General features: G+C 33.4%; 1 protein-coding gene across 4 annotated transcripts in view; it reads right to left on the bottom strand.

Moving 5' to 3' along the window:
• Nucleotides 1-239: 239 nt before the first annotated feature.
• Nucleotides 240-25,437, bottom strand: part of LOC143080593 (polycystin-1-like protein 2) — a 113,111-nt gene continuing 87,913 nt past the window's right edge. For 3 of the 4 annotated variants that reach the window (XM_076256504.1, XM_076256506.1, XM_076256505.1), the window contains 5 exons: nucleotides 22,881-23,435; nucleotides 19,845-20,110; nucleotides 18,792-19,048; nucleotides 5,168-5,321; nucleotides 240-2,019 (listed from right to left, as the gene is read on the bottom strand). In XM_076256504.1, the coding sequence (XP_076112619.1) occupies nucleotides 809-2,019; nucleotides 5,168-5,321; nucleotides 18,792-19,048; nucleotides 19,845-20,110; nucleotides 22,881-23,435 (2,443 nt within the window). In that variant the 3' untranslated portion in view covers nucleotides 240-808. Of the gene's footprint in view, nucleotides 2,020-5,167; nucleotides 5,322-18,791; nucleotides 19,049-19,844; nucleotides 20,111-22,880; nucleotides 23,436-25,437 lie in introns of those variants that run through there. The other variant, XM_076256507.1, reaches the window with a different exon arrangement.

Genomic DNA, 25,437 nt, shown 5'->3' on the forward strand with positions numbered 1-25,437 from the left:
TTTTATGAAAATTTAACGACTCAATTAATCTTAGTCAAGGTGCTTAGTACCACCTTAAAAGATCGAATATTATAATCAGTGACGTTTAAAATTATTGTAAAGAAGAATGAAATACTAAGGTATACAGCATTGCAAACAAGTGGGAGTTGGAATAATTTATGAACATAAAAAAATTACCTGGCCATTCGTTTTTATTTTCATGGTTGCAAGCAAGTATGGCGTTTGATGAAAATCAAGACTTGCAAACTAACTGATTTATTATATTATCAAAATATCATGTGAAGCTTCTCACTAAGGACTGATTTATTATTTTTATCAAAATATCATGTGAGGCTGCTTACCAAGTACTGATTTATTATATTATCAAAATATCATCTGAAGCTGCTCACTAAGCGGTAATTTGTCATATTATCGAAACATTCTTCTGGTTCTGTATACTAAGAACTACTTTATTATATTATCAAGACATTGTTCTGAAGCTGCTCTGTGACTTTAATTACTGATTTGTCACATTATCGAAATACTCTTCTGTTGCTGCTCACTAAAAACTGATACAATTTATTATCGAAACATTCTTCTAATGCTACTCACTAAGAACTGATCTATCATATTATCAAAATATCATCTGAAGCTGCTCACTAAATACTGATTTATTATACTATCGGAACATTCTTCTAATGCTGCACTGAGTACTGATATATTATATTATCGGAACAATATTCTAATGCTGCACTGAGAACGGATTTATTATATTATCGCCAATATCGGAACATTCTTCTTATGCTGCACTGAGTACTGATTTATTATATTATCGAAACATTCTTCTGATGCTGTGCACAAAGTACTTAATCATTAATGTTAGCTGGTCATCATGTTTTACTCCTTTTTGTCTTAAAGATTTCTGCGCATTCATTACAATGACAGTAAACATATTCATTAAACCAAACACAAATATAAATATGAACAAAAGTATAAAAAGAGGACCTAATTCTGGATGAAATTCAAGATATTGATTATAATTTACTATCCTGAAAGTACATTCTATAAGGACCATCAAACTGTCTCCGAATGATCTATAACCAGATAATGATGCGCCAAATAACAAATGCCCACAACATGCAAACGCTAACAATGAAATAACATATATAAAAAAGAAATATTTTAAAGGTTTTTTTACATGTTCCATCAATGAAAATAGGTATTTCAATTTCTGATTCAGCATTAACAGTTTCAGTAGTTTTATCATTGTAATTACAGTTAAAAAGGCCAAAATGTAAAATAATATGCAATCCCATAGGATTGCAAGACTAAAATTAATGTAGCTATCTTTACCATCACTTCTATACTGCCGGATTATGTGTGTTATCATTCTAAATCTCTCTATAAAAATTGCCATTGAAGTATAGCACAATATTAACATCAACATGGAAAGTTTATTCCAAAACCTTTTAAAGTACGTTTTCAAACCGACCAGTCTTATCTTTTTTATCTCAATATAAGACACGAAGATCGTCAAAAGAAAAAATACTATCTCAAACACCAAACTGGTAATTTCTTTACTAGTGGAGTAGTGGGATAAAGGTGTTGTATATATCTGAAATGATGTTGTTACTGTGCCAGGACTGCTATACTCAAACACTATCATAACTGAACTATACATGTTAACATTGGGATTATACAATACGAATTCAATGAAAAAAGCTCTTGTTCTTGTGTCAATCCATGACTTAAGCATTAGCTCTGAAATTTTTAAAATAGACGAAGGACCTGTGTTCATGTCAACCAAGTAGCCACCCCCACCATATATTGACCGCTCGCCTAGATATGGTACAGACTCCAAGTCCCAAGCATTTTGGAAGGACCATTCATCAGTGGATGGTAGTACTTGTGACTGAATCTGCCACGACTTGTTGTAATTGTCATTGTCATCATTTATCGTGTTCAATGTAGATGTACATTTCATGCCAAGATGGTCCAAGCCAAACAGTTTCCTCAACTTATCTGGGAATTTACAGCTGTCTAAAAAAACATGAAAACATAGGTATATAAGATGTGGTATGAGTTCCAATGAGACAACTCTCCTTCCAAATAACAATTTATAAAAGCAAACCATTATAGGTCAAGGTACGGCCTTCAACATGGAGCCTTGGCTCACACCGAACAACAAACTACAAAGGGTCTCAAAATTACAAGTGTAAAACCATTCAAACGGGAAAATCAACGGTCTAATCTATATAAAAAAACGAGAAAAGATGCCTTTTTAGATTTTTGTTGTAGAAACAATCACAGACACCACATACCATAATAGATACCAGGCTTAAATTTTGTATTTACGCCAGACTCGCGTTTCGTCTACAAAAGACTCATCAGTGACGCTCGATTCCAAAAAAAGTAAAAAGGCTTAATAAAGTAAGAAGTTGAAGAGCATTGAGGACCAACACTCCTAAATGTTTAGCTAAATACAGCTAACTAAAGATAGTTTATTCCTGATGTAGAAAAGCCTTAGATTTAGTATTTCAAACATTCAAAAGTTTTAAAAACGGTGACAGGAGTACATTTACTATCATTAAACTAAAGGTTGTTTGATAATAGTGCAACCTTTCACAGGTAAAAAAAATATCTTAATTAGACAAAAATGACAGGTATAAATTTTACCTGGCAAATTCCGAAAAAATATGTAATGTTAAATCTGATAGGTAAGATAAGTGTGTGAAACTATAGTGCTAATGTTTGAATGTGCATCAAATGATTACAGTCACAGAACTCGTTTTTGTTATTTTTGTTATTATTAGGTCTTTCCACTTTTCTGTGGAAAGACCTATTGTTTTTCTTCTGATTATTTTTTTTTTCTTCCGCCTAATTTTGTTCTTGCGATAAATATTTGTTTCGCAATATGTCGCTTAGATATTTGGTATATGATATCGAACAGTTTATGTGCTTTTCAAATTAACCCTGCGTAACCGAATACTTTTCTTTGTAGGAGTTAAATATCTCCCCAAACACTGTTTTCCTTGTGTCCACTACTCCTTCGCAACCTTAAAAGATTACGACAAATTTATTTTATAAAGTTGCTCGTTATATCCTTCGCATGATTTGTCCTATTTTGACCGAAGCAATATGAACGCTCCATATGAGAGTTATTTCCCCTTATGCATTTGATAAAAGTGATATGCAATTCTATCTTGTAAACCATAAGTGATAGAGACCTAGGATCTTTTGATTTGAGGTCCTTGGTCCAAAAAAATGAAAATAAGGTCAAAGGTCAAGGTCAAGGTCATATTCTTATTTTTTTTTGAATTTGGCTTATTTTCACTTATTACCAAAAACTGTATAAGATAACATCAAATTATTAAACCTAAATTGTTAGTTGCGACATGTCATAACACGTAAATTTTGATCGCAAGGGTACGTTGAACGTAAAAGGGAGTTTTCTTCCCTTTTGTATTTAAAAATACGTGTATGGTTATATAACTCATTAACCAAATATAATTAAGACCTATGGTCTTTTGATTTGAGGTCCTTGGTTTATGACCTTGAAATTGATCCTATTTAAGGTCATAGCTTAATTTGATGTTCTAGATTTTGACCTTTGCTTTTACCTCATATGTATACATGATAAAGCCATGAGACTTTTGGCAAAAGTATCAAACCATTTGACCTTGAAAAAAACAACCGGAAGTGACCCTGTGTAAACCGGAAGTAGCTATTTTTGTACTTTATTAATATAAAAGTATATAGAACCAGATATTTTGGGAATCAGTGTCAAGTAAATATTCAAATATTATCGGAAGTATCATTTTCAAGCCGGAAGTAACAAATTATCTCCCTTATTTAAAAAATATTGTATAGAAACCATATATTTTTGGAATCAGCGTACAATAAGCTATCATTTGACGATTGAAATGACATTTTCAACTTAATTTTACAACTTTCACATTAAAATACATTGTTTTTGTTGGAAAGACCTTCAATTGTTCTCTGAACAATTGGTTTTTAATGATTTTTTTTTTTTCGCCTAATTTTGTTCTTGCGATAAATATTTGTTTCGCAATATGTCGCTTTGATATTTGGTATATGATATCGAACAGTTTATTTGCTTTTGAAATTTACCCTGCGTAACCGAATACTTTTCTTTGTAGGAATTATCTCTCCAAACACTGTTTTCCTTGTGTCCACGTAACTCTTGGCAACCGTAAAATATTACGACAAATTTATTTTATAAAATTGCTGGTTATATCCTTCGCATGATTTGTTCTATTTTGACCGAAGCAATATGAACGTTCCATATGAGAGTTATTTCCCCTTATGCATTTGATATAAGTGATATGCAATTCTATCTTGTAAACCATAAGTGATAGAGACCTAGTATCTTTTGGTTTGAGGTCCTTGGTCCAAAAAAATGAAAATTCGGTCAAGGTCAAAGATCAAGGTCATATTCTAATTTTTTTATTTGGCTTATTTTCACTTATTTCCAAAAACTGCATACGATAATGACAAACTATTTTTACTAAATTGTTAAAATGACATGTTGTAACACGTAAATTTTTATCGCAAGGGTACGTTGAACGTAAAAGGGAGTTTTCTCCCCTCTTGTATTTAAAAATATGCGTATGGTGATTTAACTCATTAACCAAATATAGTTTACATCTATGGTCTTTTGATTTGAGGTTCTTGGTTGATGACCTTGAAATTGATCTCAAGGTCATAGCTTAATTTGACGTTCTAGATTTTGACCTTTGCTTTTACCTCATATGAAAACATGATAAAGCCATGAGACTTTTGGCAAAAGGTATCAAACAATTTAACCTTGAAAAAAACAACCGGAAGTGACCTTGTGTAAACCGGAAGTAGCTATTTTTTGTACTTTATTAATAAAAAAGTTTCTAAAACCAGATATTCTTGGAATCAGTGTCAAGAAAATATTCAAATATTATCGGAAATAACATTTTTCAAACCGGAAGTAACAAATTATCTCCCTTATTTAAAAAATATTGCATAAAAACCATATATTTTTGGAATCAGCGTACAATAAGCTATCATTTGACGATTGAAATGACATTTTAAACTTAATTTTACAATTTTCGTATTTAAATACATTGTTATTAGTAAAAAGACCTTCAACTGTTCTGTGAACAATTGGTTTTTAATTGTTATTTATATTGTTTACCTCTATTAACCCTTATCTGTCGCAGACGAAATTTTCCTATCAGTAGAAAATCATTTTCTGGAATCTTCTTTAACATGTCATAAGGTATTGTTCTACTCAATGGAGGAATAACACTTTCGTTGATATAAGTCCAAATATCGTCACGTGTCTTAACCTACAAAATAAAATTTAGATATAATAAGTAAATTTAAAATGGCAAACAGCATTCGCGATTAAATTTTGGGTGCAGAAGCTCGAAACTCGATGTTTGGAAAATTTTAATTTGATTTTGTTGGCTTACAGAGCAGAATTTTACAAGTCTGAAAGCAAGTTTACAAGCCAATGCCGTACGACACGTGGTTAAGCGGTATGACTGAACAAAAATACCGATTTTTAAGAAGGACGGGAAGTTCCTCCCCAAATGTAAAAATCAAAATCTCAACCACATCAAACGAATGGAAAACAATTGTAATATTTCTGACTTGGTACAGACATTTTCTCATTTAGAAAATGATCAAACCAGGTTTTATAGTTACATTTGTATGACTTCTCACTTGCATTACAGTCGCGTTGAATTCCATTAAATATGACGACAACGATCTGTGAACAAACAAAACAGAAATTATAGGTAACAATATAAAACATAGAGAGACAGCAGTCAATGTTGTGTAATAATTTATAGTATTAAATGCTCAACTTGGTATATTAAAGCCTTAAGACAATAATACTCATTTCAAAAATGTATTTTGATCTTTATTTTCTAAAAAGAGGAGAGAAAGATATCGAAATTTACAATCGTATTTTGTTTGCATTCCCTTTGAGACTTTGTAAACCACACAGAAAACTTTAAACATATTCTGTTTGATGTTCATTTCCATCTTAGACCATAATGTCACAATAAAATTCAATTTCTTTTTCTTCACACGTTAAATGTTGGTCTTTTTCTGTCTTTGGGTGCAAATTTATTTATTTTTGGAACCAATCCTTCAGAGTGCAAAATATAAATCAGTTATAACCATTATGAATTTGCCTTTTAAGTACAAGATATCTATCAGAAATGAAGTTTAGTTCACAGAAAAAAATATTTACAAGGTATGCAAAGCCTACCCTAAGTGCCGTATAACATGAGTTATACAAATTCCTTATGGAGAACGCAGAGCCTACCCTATGTGCCGTATTACATGAGTTATACAAATTCCTTATGAAGAACGCAGAGCCTACCCTATGTGCCGTACTACATGAGTCATACAAATTCCTTGTGAAGATGGCAGAGCCTACCCTATGTGCCGTATTACACGAGTAATACACATTCCTTGTGAAGATGGCGGAGCCAACCCTTTGTGCCGTATCAAATAAGTAATACAAATTCCTTGTGAAGAACGCAGAGCCTACCCTATGTGCAGTATTACATGAGTTATACAAATATTTTGTGAAGAACGCAGAGCCTACCCTATGTGCCGTACTACATGAGTAATACAAATTCCTTATGAAGGACGCAGAGCCTACCCTATGAGCCGTATTACACGAGTAATACAAATTCTTTGTGAAAAACGCAGAACCTACCCTATGTGCCGTATTACATGAGTAATACAAATTACTTATGAAGAACGCAGAGCCTTACCTATGTGCCGTATTACATGAGTAATAAAAATTCCTTGTGAAGGAGACATAGCCTACCCTGTGTGCCGTATTACACGAGTCATACAAATTTCCTTGTGAAGATGACAGAGCCTACCCTATATCTATGTGCCGTATTACACGAGTAATACAAATTCCTTGTGAAGATACATTTGTAGCAGAGCCTACCCTATGTGCCGTATTACACGAGTAATACACATTCCATGTGAAGACGGCGGAGCCTACCCTTTGTGCCATATAACATGAGTAATACAAATTCCTTGTGAAGAACGCAAAGCCTACCCTATGTGCAGTATTACATGAGTAATACAAATTCCTCGTGAAGTACGCAGAGCCTACCCTTTGTGTCGTATTACATGAGTAATACAAATTCCTTGTGAAGAACGCAGAGCCTACCTTATTTGCCGTATTACACGAGTAATACAAATTCCTTGTGAAGAACGCAAACCCTACCCTATGTGTCGTATTAAGTGAGTAATACACATTCCTTGCAAAGAACGCAGTCAATCTTATGTGCCGTATTACATGAGTAATACAAATTCTGTGTGAAGAACAAAGCGGCCTACACTTTGTGCCGTATTACATGAGTAATACAAATTCCTTGTGAAGAACGCAGAGCCTACCCCATGTGCCGTATTACATGAGTAATAAGAATTCCTTGTGAAAAACGTAGAGTCTACCCTATGTGCCGTATTACATGAGTAATACAAATTCCTTGTGAAGAACAAAGACCAACCCTATGTGCCGTATCACATGACGAGTAATACAAATTCCTCGTGAAGAACACAGAGCATACCCTATGAGCCGTAGTACATGAGTAATACAAATTCCTTGTGAAGTGAAGAACGCAGAGCCTACCCTATGTGCCGTATTACATGAGTAATACAAATTCCTTGTGAAGAACACAGAGCCTATCTTATGTGCCGTATTACATGAGTAATACAAATTCCCTTGTGAAGAACGCAGAGCCTACCTTATTTGCCGTATTACACGAGTAATACAAATTCCTTGTGAAGAACGCAAACCCTACCCTATGTGTCGTATTAAGTGAGTAATACACATTCCTTGCAAAGAACGCAGTCAATCTTATGTGCCGTATTACATGAGTAATACAAATTCTGTGTGAAGAACAAAGCGGCCTACACTTTGTGCCGTATTACATGAGTAATACAAATTCCTTGTGAAGAACGCAGAGCCTACCCCATGTGCCGTATTACACGAGTAATACAAATTCTTTGTGAAAAACGCAGAACCTACCCTATGTGCCGTATTACATGAGTAATACAAATTACTTATGAAGAACGCAGAGCCTTACCTATGTGCCGTATTACATGAGTAATAAAAATTCCTTGTGAAGGAGACAGAGCCTACCCTGTGTGCCGTATTACACGAGTCATACAAATTTCCTTGTGAAGATGACAGAGCCTACCCTATATCTATGTGCCGTATTACACGAGTAATACAAATTCCTTGTGAAGATACATTTGTAGCAGAGCCTACCCTATGTGCCGTATTACACGAGTAATACACATTCCATGTGAAGACGGCGGAGCCTACCCTTTGTGCCATATTACATGAGTAATACAAATTCCTTGTGAAGAACGCAAAGCCTACCCTATGTGCAGTATTACATGAGTAATACAAATTCCTCGTGAAGTACGCAGAGCCTACCCTTTGTGTCGTATTACATGAGTAATACAAATTCCTTGTGAAGAACGCAGAGCCTGCCTTATTTGCCGTATTACACGAGTAATACAAATTCCTTGTGAAGAACGCAAACCCTACCCTATGTGTCGTATTAAGTGAGTAATACACATTCCTTGCAAAGAACGCAGTCAATCTTATGTGCCGTATTACATGAGTAATACAAATTCTGTGTGAAGAACAAAGCGGCCTACACTTTGTGCCGTATTACATGAGTAATACAAATTCCTTGTGAAGAACGCAGAGCCTACCCCATGTGCCGTATTACATGAGTAATAAGAATTCCTTGTGAAAAACGTAGAGTCTACCCTATGTGCCGTATTACATGAGTAATACAAATTCCTTGTGAAGAACAAAGACCAACCCTATGTGCCGTATCACATGACGAGTAATACAAATTCCTCGTGAAGAACACAGAGCATACCCTATGAGCCGTAGTACATGAGTAATACAAATTCCTTGTGAAGTGAAGAACGCAGAGCCTACCCTATGTGCCGTATTACATGAGTAATACAAATTCCTTGTGAAGAACACAGAGCCTATCTTATGTGCCGTATTACATGAGTAATACAAATTCCCTTGTGAAAAACCAGACTGGATTCCAACAACATATATACTGAAGATCATAGTTTGTTTAAATATATATCAGCTAGTACTTAATGCTCGTGCATGTACCACTAGAAAACCTTTTCAACATCTCTCGACACCGACTAATGACACCTACAGTTTACAGGTAAAATGGATGGGTCGTCTCAAAGACAAAAATCATCATGATTATCATCAATTAACATATTGGATTGGCGGTTTTATACTGTTTTGACTATATAGTTTAAGAATATATATCAACCAAATAAATAAATAAATATATGTATGGTGGCCGGATGCGGCCATTTATTTCGCCTTTTCGCGTATTCGTGAATTCTCCGTTCATTTTGCAAACGCGAAATTGGGAATTCGAGAAATCGAGAAATTGAGAAAATCGGGAAATCGGGAAATCGAGAAATCAAGAAAGCAAAAACGCCAAAACACGAAAGAGAAAACACAAAAACGCTAAAACGCGAAATGAATTCTCGATTTTGCGTTTTTGCTTTCTCTATATTTCTCGATTTCCCGATTTCTCAATTTCTTGATTTCCCTTTCTCGATTTCTAGATATCCCCGAAAGGGGAAACGTCTACCATACATATGTCTCTGTCATATAATATTTTTATTTCGTATGTATTTGCACTACATTTCATGTTGAATTGATTAGACAAATATTCCAATCATTCAGAATCCTAACCCATTTTCTCTTCACTTTTGTGATGATGTGAGTCTTTCGCCAAATATTTGCCGCATGCCAATAACGATTTAATTTGTTGGTGTAAAAGCTTTTATGATGTTTTTCAAAAATGAAAAAAGAATACTGGTCCGTCCGTATCACACTTGTGAACACGACCAACTTTGTGTTTTTCCACCGATCTTCACCTCAGTCGATGTACATTTTCAATTTTTACATAATTACATATTGATTTTTTAGGTCGAAGGAAAAGATCACGTTTTTTTTTTTATTATTATTATCAACGACGGTCTTCTCCGCTTCAAGATATCTTGTTCGAGGTAAAGTTTTTCCTTGATGAATTTTGAAAAAAAATATAATTGACCCCTCGTTTCAATGCTACAACATTTAAGCAGTGATTGGTGAAATCAGAATTCAAGTGGAACACCAAATTGGTGAATTGAAATGCTACAAAGTATTGAGTACATTATGGAGGCATCCAAGGCCAAAACTAACAGATATGTGCCGCCCTTGTAAACCAACATAATCATTGTTTAATTTTAAAATATCAACTACAATAGAACATGATTTGTTCTTTTCGTATTCCAAATTCAACCAGGACAGCTAGAAGCTAAATGTCTAAAAGATGAAATGTGACTTAAAGTCTATCATTTTCTTTATAACAAATTAAAAATAAACATGTCATTTGGACTCTGTATGAAAGTTTTATCATTGTCAATGATTGAAAGCAATAAAATCAATAATGATCTAATTTATTTTTTTATTTTTGAGACGACCCTTCACATTTTACCTGTCGTAGTCGTTCTCAACTGTAGGTGTCGAGAGATGTTGAAAAGGTCTATTAGGACGTCATAACAAAAATCGATAGTTTGAGTTCACTGTGTCTAAACTACACTGGAAAAAAGTTTAGACGGAATCTAATATTCCGTTCGGTAACGTACCATCAAAAAAGAGAAAAGGCGGCATTTTGGTTTATTTATTTGTTATTTTTATGATACTGAAGAATGAAAATACATAATTTTATAACAATTTCCGATTATTAGATGAATTTTTTTTCTAGAGCCATACTAGATAAACGGAGAAATAACCGTGCAGCAAAAACAGAAAACAGAGATAGATACCCGCTTAATTAGTGATATCCGAGTTTGGTTATAATGTTTATTCTCACAATTCACATCAATTGGTATTTTGTCTCGTCGCAATACGAGACGAAGAGGTAAAACCTTTATCTTACGGTACCCGAAAATCTTACGTAGTTGCATGCATGAATAATAAGTGCAGAGCAGTTCAAATTCTTTTTCTCACTGTCTGTCAATAAATAAATAAGTTGATAATAGTTAATATTATAAATGAAGCTGTAAGAAAACGTGCTTTACTCTTGTTATAAAAGAAGTGCGTAAGAAATTAAAGATACTAGAGGAACAGTTAAACTCATAAATTGAAACTACTGACAACACTGGCTAACTAGAGGCTCTTTTAAAAGAGCCTGTGTCGCTCACCTTGGTCTATGTGCATATTAAACAAAGGAAACAGATGGATTAATGACAAAATTGTTTCATGATCCCGAAATCTCGGACTTTAAAACATGAAATCCCGAGGTTCCGAATTTATAGAAATTTTTAGAAAATTCGAAAAAAGAATAGCCGGATCCAGAAAGGATCAATCCCGAAATCCCGTGCTTAAAAACACCCGATCTTAAGGTCCCGTTTAAGGTCCCCCCCCCCTCCCCTCATTTGTGTAGATTGACTAAATAACAAAACACAATATTACCAGTCATGTCTCAGCCTGTGTGCGATTATTTTTTTCTTGTTTTTTTTTCGGTTTGGGGGGGGGGGTATTTTTGTAGGCATATTAAACATAAATATGTACATCTGTTTTTAGGTGATATCTCAACCTCCGTATATTTGTTTTTACACGATGTATTTTCTGGAAAATACACTGTACTACAAAGACCGTGCAATGTATTGAGGGAAAGCGAAATTCAGAGAGAGAAGCACATTAATTTATTGTCACATATAATTAGATCTCAAAGGGAGTTGCAGAATAACGGATACTGGCGAATGTCACAAATTGAACAAAAAAGTTTGCAAAATTATAAAGAATAACAACGGAAAATAAAATAATTATTAAAAGATAAAGAACATTTAGGTACACACTTCATATGGACCCTTAAAAATCGTTGGATTATCTCGGTGTTACTGGTCAGTAATGAATAAAAAATCAATGGTCAATTTAAAGGTTGTTGTAAGTGATCCAAATGAATATATTCTTATTTTCCTGTTCCCCTTATGTAACTTCCAGTTTTATTAAAGTTTACATCCATCAACGCCTTAGTTGAATTTAGTTTCCCGTCATTACTACCCCACTTTATTTGTCGCATGTTGCGTATCATGTACTGATTCTATATATATTTCGAGCATACATATGTACACTTATGGAACAATAACCATTTAGTAAACTTTTTAAAACGTTTTTGTAGACTTGTATACAATAAATTTGATACAGAACAAAAAGATAATAACAAAAATGACAGTTTGTCTGCGTGTTTTACTTGTTAACTTGAAGATGTATTAATAACTACACGACACTCTTTCAAGAATTTGTAGAATCATTGATATAATATTTGTTTATATATGCGATATTAAGCAGCAGTATATGGACAGAACACGTTCTGTACTGTTTCTGTACTGATAAAGTACCAAAACACAAGCTATTACATGTTCCGCTGCTAAAAAATCCGTTTTTTTATTCAAAAGTGTCCAAATCATTATCGGAACGGATAAAAAGTGTAAACAGATGACTTACAAGATAGTCTAAGAGATTTATGAATTCGTTACCCAAAAATGACAAAGTTCAACTGTCTCTCTTTAGAGCAAATATCAAAAAAGATCAAAACCTTGACCACATGCAAACAGACAGCAAAGTACATTCCATGATTCAAACTGTAGATGTTTTGCGGAATAACTATAAACTATAAAGGGGGCGGACGGACGGAAGGACGGACGGTCAGACGGAATGACGTACGGACAGACGTACAGGGGTAGTTGAAGGGGGCATAAAAAAATATAGCTTCAATTACATCTTTTATTGCGTCAACTTGTTGACAGTAGGCTAACCCTGATGATTTCTATTTTTAATTTTTTACCATTTTTGCGTTCATGTACTTACAACGTATTTTTGTCTGAATTAGTAATTGTTTTAGGTATGTATATTAATAATGAACATACATGTACCACATTTTTTCAACGTATAATTTCTTTTTAAAATGTTCCATAAAAGAGGGGTTTACGGAATACAGAATAATGGGCAAAAATTGCAAAAAATGCAAAAAAGAAAAAAAGAAAAAAGTGTATAATGGGGTGCTAAAATATAAAGAATAAAGAATATTGGTAATACTAAATAAAAAATTATGATAATTATCCAGACTCTTATGATAAAAAGAATCTATCAATACGAAACACATAATCAACACGAAGAACGTTGGAAATTATAAGCATGATAACTTGACGTTATGTAATAAAAATTACGACGTCACGAATTTTGATGGTTTTTTTTGCCAAAATGTTGTGTTTGCGTCGCTTCTACAGGGAAAACGAAGTCGGTGACCATATTTTTTTTTAATATCATCTAATTCGTAAGACAAAGAAGAAAAAAGTATTGATTTTAAAAAAATTCTATGGAGCGGTTCTCGTGATTTATACCAGAAACCGAAAATTGTAGAAGGAAAATATTAATTTAACCTATATATTCAATGTAAATTAGTACCCTCTGGGACCATTTTAAAACTGGATTTTTCTTGAAAACGAAGTCGGTGACATATACTTTTTTTTAAATTTTCTGATGTATATTTTCAGTATCTAATAGAGTTCTAAATTTAAAAAAAAATCTATGGACTAGTTTATTTACTGATCCTTGACCTTAAATTAACAAAAATTTACCAAATTAATGTAAAATTGTTAAAAATTGACTATAAAGGGCAATAACTCCTTAAGAGATAAACTGACCATTTTGGTCATGTTGCCTTATTTGTAGATCTTAATTTGCTGAACATTATTGCTGTTTACAGTTTATCTCTATCTATAATAGTATTCAAGATAATAATAAAACTAGAGGCTCTAAAGAGCCTGTGTCGCTCACCTTGGTCTTGTGCATATTAAACAATGGACACGGATAAATTCATGACATAATTGTGTTTTGGTGATAGTGATGTGTTTGTAGATCTTACTTTACTAAACATTCTTGTTGCTACAATTATCTCTATCTATAATGAACTTGGCCCAGTAATTACAGTGGAAAATATTTTCTAAAAATTTACAAAAATTTATGAAAAATGTTAAAAATTAACTATAAAGGGCAATAACTCCTTAAGGGGTCAATTGACTATTTTGGTCATGAAAAACTTATTTGTAGATCTTATTTTGCTGAACGTTATTACTGTATACAGTTTATCTCTATCTATAACAATATTCAAGATAATAACAAAAAACGGCAAAATTTCCTTAAAATTACCAATTCAGGACAGTAACCTAACAACGGGTTGTCTGATCCATGTGAAAACATCAGGGCAGATAGATCTTGACCTGATAAACAATTAAACCCTGTCAAATTTTCTCTTAATGCTTCGGTTTTTGAGTTATAAGCCAAAAACTGCATTTTACCCCTATGTTCTATTATTAGCCGTGGTAGCCATTTTGGTTGATTGGCCAGGTCACGCCATACATTTTTTAAACGAGTAACCCCAATGATGATTGTGGCCAAGTTTAGTTTAATTTGGCCCAGTAGTTTCAGAGAAGAAGATTTTTGTAAAAGATTACTAAGATTTACGAAAAAATGTATAAAAATTGAATATAAAGGGCAATAACTCCTTCAGGGGTCAACTGACCATTTTGGTCATGTGACTTATTTGTAAATCTTACTTTGCTGAACATTATTGCTGTTTACAGTTTATCACTATCTATAATAATATTCAAGATAATAACCAAAAACAGCAAAATTTCCTTAAAATTACCAATTCAGGGGCAGCAACCCAACAACGGGTTGTTCGATTCATCTGAAAATTTCAGGATAGATAGATCTTGACCTGATAAACAATTTTAACCCCATTTCAGATTTGCTCTAAATGCTTTGGTTTTTGAGTTATAAGCCAAAAACTGCATTTTACCCCTATGTTCTATTTTTAGCCATGGCGGCCATCTTGGTTAGTTGGCCGGGTCACGCCACACATTTTTTAAACTATATATCCCAAACATGATTGTGGCCAAGTTTGGATTAATTTGGCACAGTAGTTTCAGAGGAGAAGATATTTGTAAAAGATTACTAAGATTTACGAAAAATGGTTAAAAATTGACTAAAAAGGTCAATAACTCCTAACGGGATCAACTGACCATTTTGGTCATGTTGACTTATTTGTAAATCTTACTTTGCTGAACATTATTGCTGTTTACAGTTTATCTCTATCTATAATAATATTCAAGATAATAGCCAAAAACAGCAAAAATTCCCTAAAATTACCAGTTCAGGGGCAGCAACCCAATAACGGGTTGTCGGATTCATCTGAAAATTTGAGGGCAGATAGATCTTGACCTGATAAACAATTTTAACCCCATTTCAGATTTGCTCTAAATGCTTTGGTTTTTGAGTTATAAGCCAAAAACTGCATTTTACCCCTATGTTCTATTTTTAGCCATGGCGGCCATCTTGGTTGGTTGGCCGGGTCACGCCACACATTTTTTAAACTATATATCCCAAACATGATTGTGGCCAAGTTTGGATTAATTTGGCACGGTAGTTTCAGAGGAGAAGATTTTTGTAAAAGATTACTAAGATTTACGAAAAATGGTTAAAAATTGACTAAAAAGGTCAATAACTCCTAAAGGGATCAACTGACCATTTTGGTCATGTTGACTTATTTGTAAATCTTACTTTGCTGAACATTATTGCTGTTTACAGTTTATCTCTATCTATAATAATATTCAAGATAATAGCCAAAAACAGCAAAAATTCCCTAAAATTACCAGTTCAGGGGCAGCAACCCAATAACGGGTTGTCGGATTCATCTGAAAATTTGAGGGCAGATAGATCTTGACCTGATAAACAATTTTAACCCCATTTCAGATTTGCTCTAAATGCTTTGGTTTTTGAGTTATAAACCAAAAACTGCATTTTACCCCTATGTTCTATTTTTAGCCATGGCGGCCATCTTGGTTGATTGGCCGGGTCGCGCCACACATTTTTTAAACTACATATCCCAAAGATGATTGTGGCCAAGTTTGGATTAATTTGGCACAGTAGTTTCAGAGGAGAAGATTTTTGTAAAAGATTACTAACATTTACGAAAAATGGTTAAAAATTGACTAAAAAGGTCAATAACTCCTAAAGGGATCAACTGACCATTTTGGTCATGTTGACTTATTTGTAAATATTACTTTGGTGAACATTATTGCTGTTTACAGTTTATCTCTATCTATAATAATATTCAAGATAATAGCCAAAAACAGCAAAAATTCCCTAAAATTACCAGTTCAGGGGCAGCAACCCAATAACGGGTTGTCGGATTCATCTGAAAATTTGAGGGCAGATAGATCTTGACCTGATAAACAATTTTAACCCCATTTTAGATTTGCTCTAAATGCTTTGGTTTTTGAGTTACAAGCCAAAAACTGCATTTTACCCCTATGTTTTATTTTTAGCCATGGCGGCCATCTTGAATGGTTCGTCGGGTCAAGCCACACATTTTTTAAACTAGATACCCAAATGATGATTGTGGCCAAGTTTGGTATAATTTGGCCAAGTAGTTTCAGAGAAGAAGAATTTTGTAAAAGTTAACGACGACGACGACGAACGACGGACGCCAAGTGATGGGAAAAGCTCACTTGGCCCTTCGGGCCAGGTGAGCTAAAAACGGCTAAATTTCTTTAAAAATTACAATTTGGGGGGCAGCAACCCAACAACCAGTTGTCCAATTCATTTGAAAATTTCAGGGCAGATATATATTTACTAGATAAACAAGTTAACCCCTTGTAAGATTTGCTTTAAATGCTTTGGTTTCAGAGTTATAAGCTAAAATCTACATTTTACCCCCATCTTCTATTTTTAGCCATGGTGGCCATCTTGGTTGGTTGGCTGGGTCACCGCACACATTTTTAAAACTAGCTACCCTAATAATGATTGTGGCTAAGTTTGGTTAAATTTGGTCCCGTAGTTTCAGAGGAGAAGATTTTTGTAAAAGATTACAAAAATTTACGAAAAATTAGTAAAAAATGAATATTAAGAGCATTAACTCCTTAAGGGGTCAACTGAACATTTTGATCTTGTTGTCTTATTTGTAGATCTTACTTTGCCGAACATTATTGCTGTTTACAGTTTATCTCTATCTATAGTAATTTTCAAGATGATAACCGAAAATAGACAAAATTTCCTTAAAATTACCAATTCAGGTGCAGCAACTCAACAACCCATTGTACGATTCATCTGAAAATTTCAGGGCTGTTAGATCTTGACTTTATTAACAATTTAACTCATGTCAGATTTGCTCTAAATGCTTTGGTTTCAGAGTTATAAGCCAAAATATACATTTTACCCCTATGTTCTATTTTTAGCCATGGCAGCCATCTTGGTTGGTTTGGCGGATCAGCGGACACATTTTTAAAACTAGATACCCCAATGATGATTGTGGCAGAGTTTGGTTAAATTTGGCAATGTAATTTCAGAGGAGCAGATTTTTGTAAAAGTTAACGACGACGGACGACGGACGCCAAGTGATGGGAAAAGCTCACTTGGCCCTTTGGGCCAGTTGAGCTAAAAATGAAAACCTGACAAATGATAGAAAACAAGACAAAACTAAGCAAACTAAAGACTAATCATTAAGCCCCCTTATTCAGAAAAGTGCCCGTTTAATATAAATTTTAACACGACAATGGTTTGTTTTACGATGAAATTCATTTTGATATTTTTCGACAAACAATGTATAGATGCATGTTCACGTTGCCCACCAAAAAAACCCTGTCCTCTACAAAACAAAATTGGGTCTTTATATAAAAAATACCATTGTCAAAACCAGATACATCGATTTTGACATGACCTTTTTCTTTCGTTTAATGTACACACATTCACATATTGACGTGCTCAAAGTAACTAGTCTTTCAATCCAAATAGTAATATCTTTCTTCCGGTACCATGCATCCTCTTCATGCAATGTGCAGTTTAACGAGAAATTCAACAAATTCGAGACAATATTCACTCCATTCATCATTTTGACGTGGCCGTTTACTTATTTCTCCGTTTAACTAGAAACGGTTGTAGAAAATATATTACCTCAATCGAACATAGTTATTTATGTATTTATATTTTTCGGTATCATTATAAATAAATAAAGATCCTACCTTTTCGCTATCTGTTGATACATATTAAGTTTCATTGTGTCCAAAATTGTTTGTGATGGTAGTTTATAAGACACAGTGGAGTAACACGGCCACCATTATCTCAAAGTGGTGAATATAAAACCAGTATCGGTGTTTCAACTAATAGCAATGGGCTTCGCGTCTTAGCTCCTTAGATCCCAGTACAGTCTGGTCTGGTATTTTAACTTCTTTGAAATGAGGATTGAATGTGAATGTGGATTGAATGAGAATGGAATGTAGATTGAATGAGGGTGGAATATGGATTGAATGTGGATTTAATGTGGATTGAATGAGGATGGAATGTAAATTGAATGAGGATGGAATGTGGATTATATGTGGATTGAATGAGGATGGAATGTGGATTGGATGAGGATGAAATGTGGATTGAATGAGGATGGAATGTGATTTGAATGATGATTTATAAGGCGTGTGATGCATTAAAAGCAGGAGAAACTAATTTGTCGACATATCCTGTCTGGCTCCTAATGGAGATTATTAAATTCTCATTTGTTTAAATTTTCATTTAGTTGTATGTTATTAATGGATTTATGAGATTGTTCCGTTTGATTTGACTAATGGTTTATGATTGTTCCTTTGCTCATTTCTTTCTTGTTTGAAATACTTACATGTTCTAATGTATTTTGGATAAAAATATTGTTGATATCTTGAGACTGCATGAAACATTTCTCCACTGGTCGGTGGTTGTGAACAACAAATAACAACATAAATGTGAAAAACACGTAAAGAATTATATCTTGGAGATTTGTCTGGATTTTTTCTTTTAAATCAAGTTCTTTTTTAGCTTTCTTCAAATCTTTTTTTGAAGCATGTCCTGGGATAATTGTCTTCGTATCACTTCTTTTCTGCAATAATGTATTGTTTTCTGGAATGAAAAGATTATTTTTTCAATAGATATCATCAAAATTATGTATCAAAAAAGGTATCAATAATGGTAGTCTCACATATCCAAAATCAGCTCAAAATCTGAAGGCATATAGAAAAAAACGCCATATAACTGTGATTTTCAACAATTTTCAAAATCTTAAACCGTTAATTTCGGGAAAAATGAGCTGAGCAGAACTAAACTTAAACTTGATTTGTAATTCATTATGGTTACCTAACATACCAAAAATCAGCCAATATCTCAATGCGTTTTAAAAAAAACTCCGTATAATTTCAACAATATATCAAAGCCCAAAGGATGTTAATTCGGCAAAAAATAACGGAGTGGAATAAAATTTAAACTTGATCTGTAACCTATCATCGTTAACTCAAATACACAAAATCAGCCCTATATATGAAGGCGTTTAGATATAAAATTCGTATAACTTTGATTTTCAACAATTTATCAAAGTCCAAAGTCCGTTATTTTGGCAAAAAACAGTGAAGCAGAACGAAACTTAGACTTGATCTGTAACTCATCATGGTTAGCTAACATACCGAAAATTAGCCCAATTTCTCAAGGCGTTTAGAAAAAAATCTCCGTATAATGGTTTGCTGCGGAATTACGGAATGACGTGACTTATGGCGTCATAATAGGAGAGGTGACTTATGGCGTCACCGATAGAAGAGGTGACTTATGACGTCATCGATAGAAGAGGTGACTTATGGCGTCACCGATAAGTGACTAATATTATTAGTAACTACACAAAAAATCTATTTAAGATTAACAAACTTACTTTCTGGTTTGTGTACAATCAATGCTGGAGCAGAATCAATTTTGATCTCCCGTTTCAATATAAATGTGAACAAGATGGCAAAAAACACAACACTTATAGGTTCCATTAAAAAGACATCATCAACAAATGCTGTAAGAAAGGAAACTAGCCAATTCAAACTTTCATAGTAGCCATATTTTAATCCATACAGCATAACAAAATATGACGAAACCAACGATGTCAAAATAGTTGTGGTCCATGCAATGTATATAACCCACCATGGAAACCTGGAAATAATTAGTTTCGATAAAAATTACAGTGAAACCTGTCCAAACCGATTTTGCATGCATCGAAAACATGTCTAAACCAAACATGTTCTTAAGTCCAGTATATCAAACTTAATGAGATGTTAACCTGCTTAGACCTAACAAAATATTTGGCCCCGAAGAGGTTCAGTTTAGACAGGTTTCACTGTATATAGTTATATCCAATATACAAATGTCATATAAGTACTGATATGAAAAGATCTCAAAACACTGATAACAAGTATATAGTTATTTTGATTTACAAATGTCATAAAAAAAAATGATATGAAAAGATCCAAAAGCATCATAATTATAAGAGGTACTTTCGATTAACTAATATTACCTACAATACCCTTCCTTTTTTTAACGAATGTGACCTACCGAAAAAGACTATTTACTGGATTTGAAATAACATAAGCAACACAACAGGTGCCATATGTGGAGCAGGATCTGCCTACCATTCCGGAGCACCTGAGATTAGTACCCCCAGTTTTTGGTGGGGTTCGTGTTGCTTAGTCATTAGTTTTCTATGTTGTGTCGTCTGTTCTATTATTTGTCTGTTTGTCTTTTTATTTTTAGCCATGGCGTTGTCGGTTTATTTTTGATCTATGAGTTTATCTATCCCTCTGGTATCTTTCGTTCCTCTTTTAAGAGAAAAGTATAATACATGTAACAAAAAACCGAACTCCATTTAAACATTCGAACGGAAAGTCTGAAAGAGAATTAGGAAAGATTTCGATGTAAGAAGATTGCTCTGCGATATTTCAATAACTTTGAAATAAAGAACAGCAGTAAAAGCCACGTTTCTTTCTTTTTTAATGTGTTGTTTGCTGCGCATGTACTGATTTTGTTTTATAGATGACTACCTATTATATTTTTTTATATTACGAAAACAGTTTCATATTTTATTTTACAAAATCAAAATCAATATCTTCTTGTATTACTTTAAGTTTTGTCTTCCTGCAATAACCAACCAAATCTTCATAAGATGAAAAAGTCCACTTAATGGAAAAAAGCTGCCAGAAAATTTTGATAAACATGAAAACAAATTGTTAATGATCAGATGAGGTAGAAGGAACGTGCACCTCGCGTTTATTTGTTTTACTATGATATATATGTTGAGTTCATGGTCAAATTTCATACTAAATAAACAAATTCCCTGGCAAAATCATTTTAAACGATAAACATTTTAATTGTCGAATTTAAAGCCATAAGGACGAATTAGAATACAGGCATGTTAACTACTAAATATCTAGCTCATGATATAATGCGAGTTATATGAATTTGTTTTCTATCATATAAGCGTTAAACGTGGTTTTCATTTAATCTGCCTCGATACTGACATTGAAATGTCCGTGCTGCGTATTGTTGAAATTCATTTGCCTTTGAAAATTTATGCTTGGCGACGATACTTTCCTTTCAATCTTATTGCAGAATGTATACCACGTGTAAGCAGTGTGTTAAGTTCTTCAACGATTTGTCTCTGTTTGCATTGTTTCGATACCAGGAGCAAAATACTTGCGACCAAACTGTGTTCGTCTACATATTAGGAATTATTCTAAACAGTTCGGCACCCAGACAAATCGGCACCTACCCTAGACAAATCGACATCTGTGAAAGACAAATCGGCACCGAGACAAATCGGCACCTGAACAAATCGACAATTAACATAGACAAATCGGCACCTATAAATTATTTATCTTTGATCTAAATATAGTGAACCAAAAATTAAAATTTTCTGGCACTGTTTATGTGTGAGGGCATGAACTCAATTTGCATGTTTAGTGTGAAAATATAGTAGTTATGTCACTTTTGACAGCCATCACATTGCAAAGCTTCATGTCTAGGGCGCACAACATTTTGACACTGTATACAACTGTCGTCTAATATTGTGTAAGAAAAAGTAGCCCAAAAGTGTTGACCTTTATATATGTTTCTAGGTATATACTCAATATAGCTTGCACACGCTGTTGTGTTTGTGGCTTTTAATATTAAAACAATAAAATATTGAATGTTCAAGTATTGTGGTGTATTAACAGATGTAAGGACAAACGAGAACACAAGCTGCAAACACAAGCTATACACTTTTGATCTCTATTGAGGAATTATTAAATTTAAACATAAAATACTGATTAATGCATAACTACAATTAATTATGATTTAATTATGATACCGAAATGTCCAAAATGGGGGCCGAAATGTCTTCGGACTTGGGTGCCGATTTGTCTGGGTGCCGATATGTCTTGTTACCACATAGAAGTATGGTCGAGTACATTTATTAGTATAATGTCTCTATAAGCGTAGGTATGCATCGTTGTCAATATAATAGAATTTCATGCGACTGTTATACAAGTGAGAGGTTTAGCTAGCTATAAAACAAGGTTCAATCCACATTGTTCTACACAAGAAAATGCCTGTACCAAGTCAGGAATATGACAGTTGTTATCCATTCCATGTGTTTGAGCTTGTGATTTTGCCATTTGCTTAGGGACTTCCTTGAATTTTGAATTTCTCTCGGAGTTCAGTATTTTTTTGATTTTACGTTTTAGGTATATTAACCTAGCTTTACAAATAGGCTGAGCCCTTCGAATTAACAAAATTGTGATACAAGAAACAGATAATAAAATAAGGTAACTTACATCCATCGTTTTACTGCTTTAGGTATATTAACCTAGCTGTATAAATAGGCTGAGCCCTTCGAATTCACACCATAGGGATACAAAAAAACAGATCATAAAATTAGTTAACTTACATCCATCGTTTTACTGCCACAATTTCATTATCTTTTTTATCTGATCCTTTTTCATCACTTGCCGTTGGACGGTTTACATCAATTTCCATATATCGTTCTTTATGTAGCTGTTTTGTTTTTGATCGCACAAAGAGTTCAATGATGGCAAAGTTTATAGGAAACATTATTATACTACTTTGCAAACCAATGATAAAGTCTTTCAGCGAAAATTCAAATTGAATACTGGCTACATCAGAACTAATAGTTTCGTCAGTCGGAATTCCATGAAACATAAGACAGGACAACATTGTACAAAACAATAAAGACAATGCGCATGATAATCTTTGAGCCCTCGTAAAATTACTACATGGTGGTTTTGAAATTATACTGATCCACAAATGCCCTCGACGTAAATCTTGACTTGTTCTAAGGAAAAACTGTTGCTTCAATTCGTAACCTGACTTGATTGACAAACACACTTTAGCAGTACCACTTTGAATTCCAAGCCAATTATCGTAGTAGAAATTAAATACTTTTTTAGTTTGCATGTCTTGTATAATTATTCTGGAAAGAAACCTAAAACATGATAAACAAATTATCTTACTCATTGTACTTTTTTTTTTTATCGATAATCTATAAAACACAGATGTATACTTTTTATTGAAGTGATTCAGATAAGACACACTATCGAATTATTACTTCAAAAAATCAATAGTCACTATCCATGTCCGCTTGTTTTATTATTGGAAATCATACCACATATTTTTTGTAGAACCACTAAACATAGTCCTTTGTTTAAGATTCTATGTTGACGATCTCCATATTGGTTATCTGCTGTTTTCAGGTTTTCTTTTGTTTAAGTATGTATGTTGACGACCTCACTATGGATAATCAGTCTTTTGTTTAAGTTTGTATGTTGAATACCTCATTATAGGTTATTTGTCATTTGTTTAAGAATGTAAGTTGACAAGTTTGTTCTGGTGGACGTTTCGTCCCCGAGGGTATCACCAGTCCAGTAGTGAACATTTCGGTGTTGACATGAATATCAATAATGTGGTCAATTCTTCAAATTTCCTGAATACAAAACCTTAAATTATCGAAAAACTAAGGATTTTCTCACCCTAGTCATAGATTACCTTAGCCGTATTTGGCAAAACTTTTTGAAATTTTGGATTCTCAATGCTCTTCAACGTTGAACTTGTTTGGCATTATAAATATTTTGATATGAGCGTCACTATTGAGTCTTATGTAAACGAAATGCGCGTCTGGTGTACTTAATTATAATCCTGGTACCTTTGATAACTATTATGGGTTATTTGCTATTTGATAAATTTGTCCTTTGTTTAAATGTACATATGACGAGAATGATTTAACTCTGTACTGGTAAAATAACTATAATCTGTACATCTATCGAAAATGATTTAACTTTGTACCGGTAAAATAAATAAACTGTACATCTGTCGAGAATGATTAAACTTTGTACTGGTACAATAAATATAAACAAGAATGTGTCCATAGTACACAGATGGCCCACACGCACTATCATTTTCCATGTTCAGTGGACCGTGAAATTGGGTTCAAAACTCTAATTTGGCATTTGAATTATAAAGATCATATCATAGGGAACATTTGTACTAATTTTCAAGTTGATTGGACTTTTACTTCATCAAAAACTACCTTGACCAAAAATTTAACCTGAACTTCGCACTTTCATTTTCTATGTTCAGTGGACCGTGAATATGGGGTCAAAACTTTAATTTGGCATTAGAATTAGAAAGATCATATTATGGGGAACATGTGTACTAAGTTTAAAGTTGATTGGACTTCAACTTCATCAAAAACTACCTCAACCAAAAACTTTAACCTGAAGCAGGACGAACGAACGCACGGACGGACGAACGGACAGATGAACGGACGTACAGACCAAAACATAATGCCCTTCTACTATCGCCGTGAATGATTTACCTTTCTACCGGTAAAATAAATATAAACTGTACATCTGTCGAGAATAATTTAATTTTGTACAGGTAAAATAAATTTGAAAATATAAACTATACATCTGTCGAGCATGATTTTACTTTGTACCGGTAAAATAAATATAAACTGTAAACCTGTCGAGAATGATTCAACTTTGTACCGGAAAGATGAAAATTAGCTGTATCTCTTTAGAGATTTCTACATTTTACACCTGTTGAAATGCATTTAATTTAAATTTTTGCGATAAAGTATATAAACTGTCGTTCTGTACAGATATACATAACATAAAATTTATCTTTACAAATGCCACTACCATATATATACGGTTGTATTTAGTTTATAGTTTATATCTTTGTTGACAGACGATCAACATTTTATGGAGCGTTAATTTCAATTTCGTTTTATGTCCATCGTTGAAACTCTACAGTAAGCGGGCATTTTATCAATTGAACATTACGATTGCTGATTAAGATTGCTGTTTATGGAAGTCATTAAGCCACCTTTTTTTCCATCTTAAATTCATTGATTTGGTATTGTTTAAACTGTTAAACTCAAATCGTAAATATTACATTGGTATTTTCAATGCCTCGGTTTAGATTTT

The sequence above is a fragment of the Mytilus galloprovincialis genome, chromosome 6 (assembly GCF_965363235.1).
Source record: "Mytilus galloprovincialis chromosome 6, xbMytGall1.hap1.1, whole genome shotgun sequence".
In the NCBI taxonomy this organism is placed as follows: domain Eukaryota; kingdom Metazoa; phylum Mollusca; class Bivalvia; order Mytilida; family Mytilidae; genus Mytilus; species Mytilus galloprovincialis.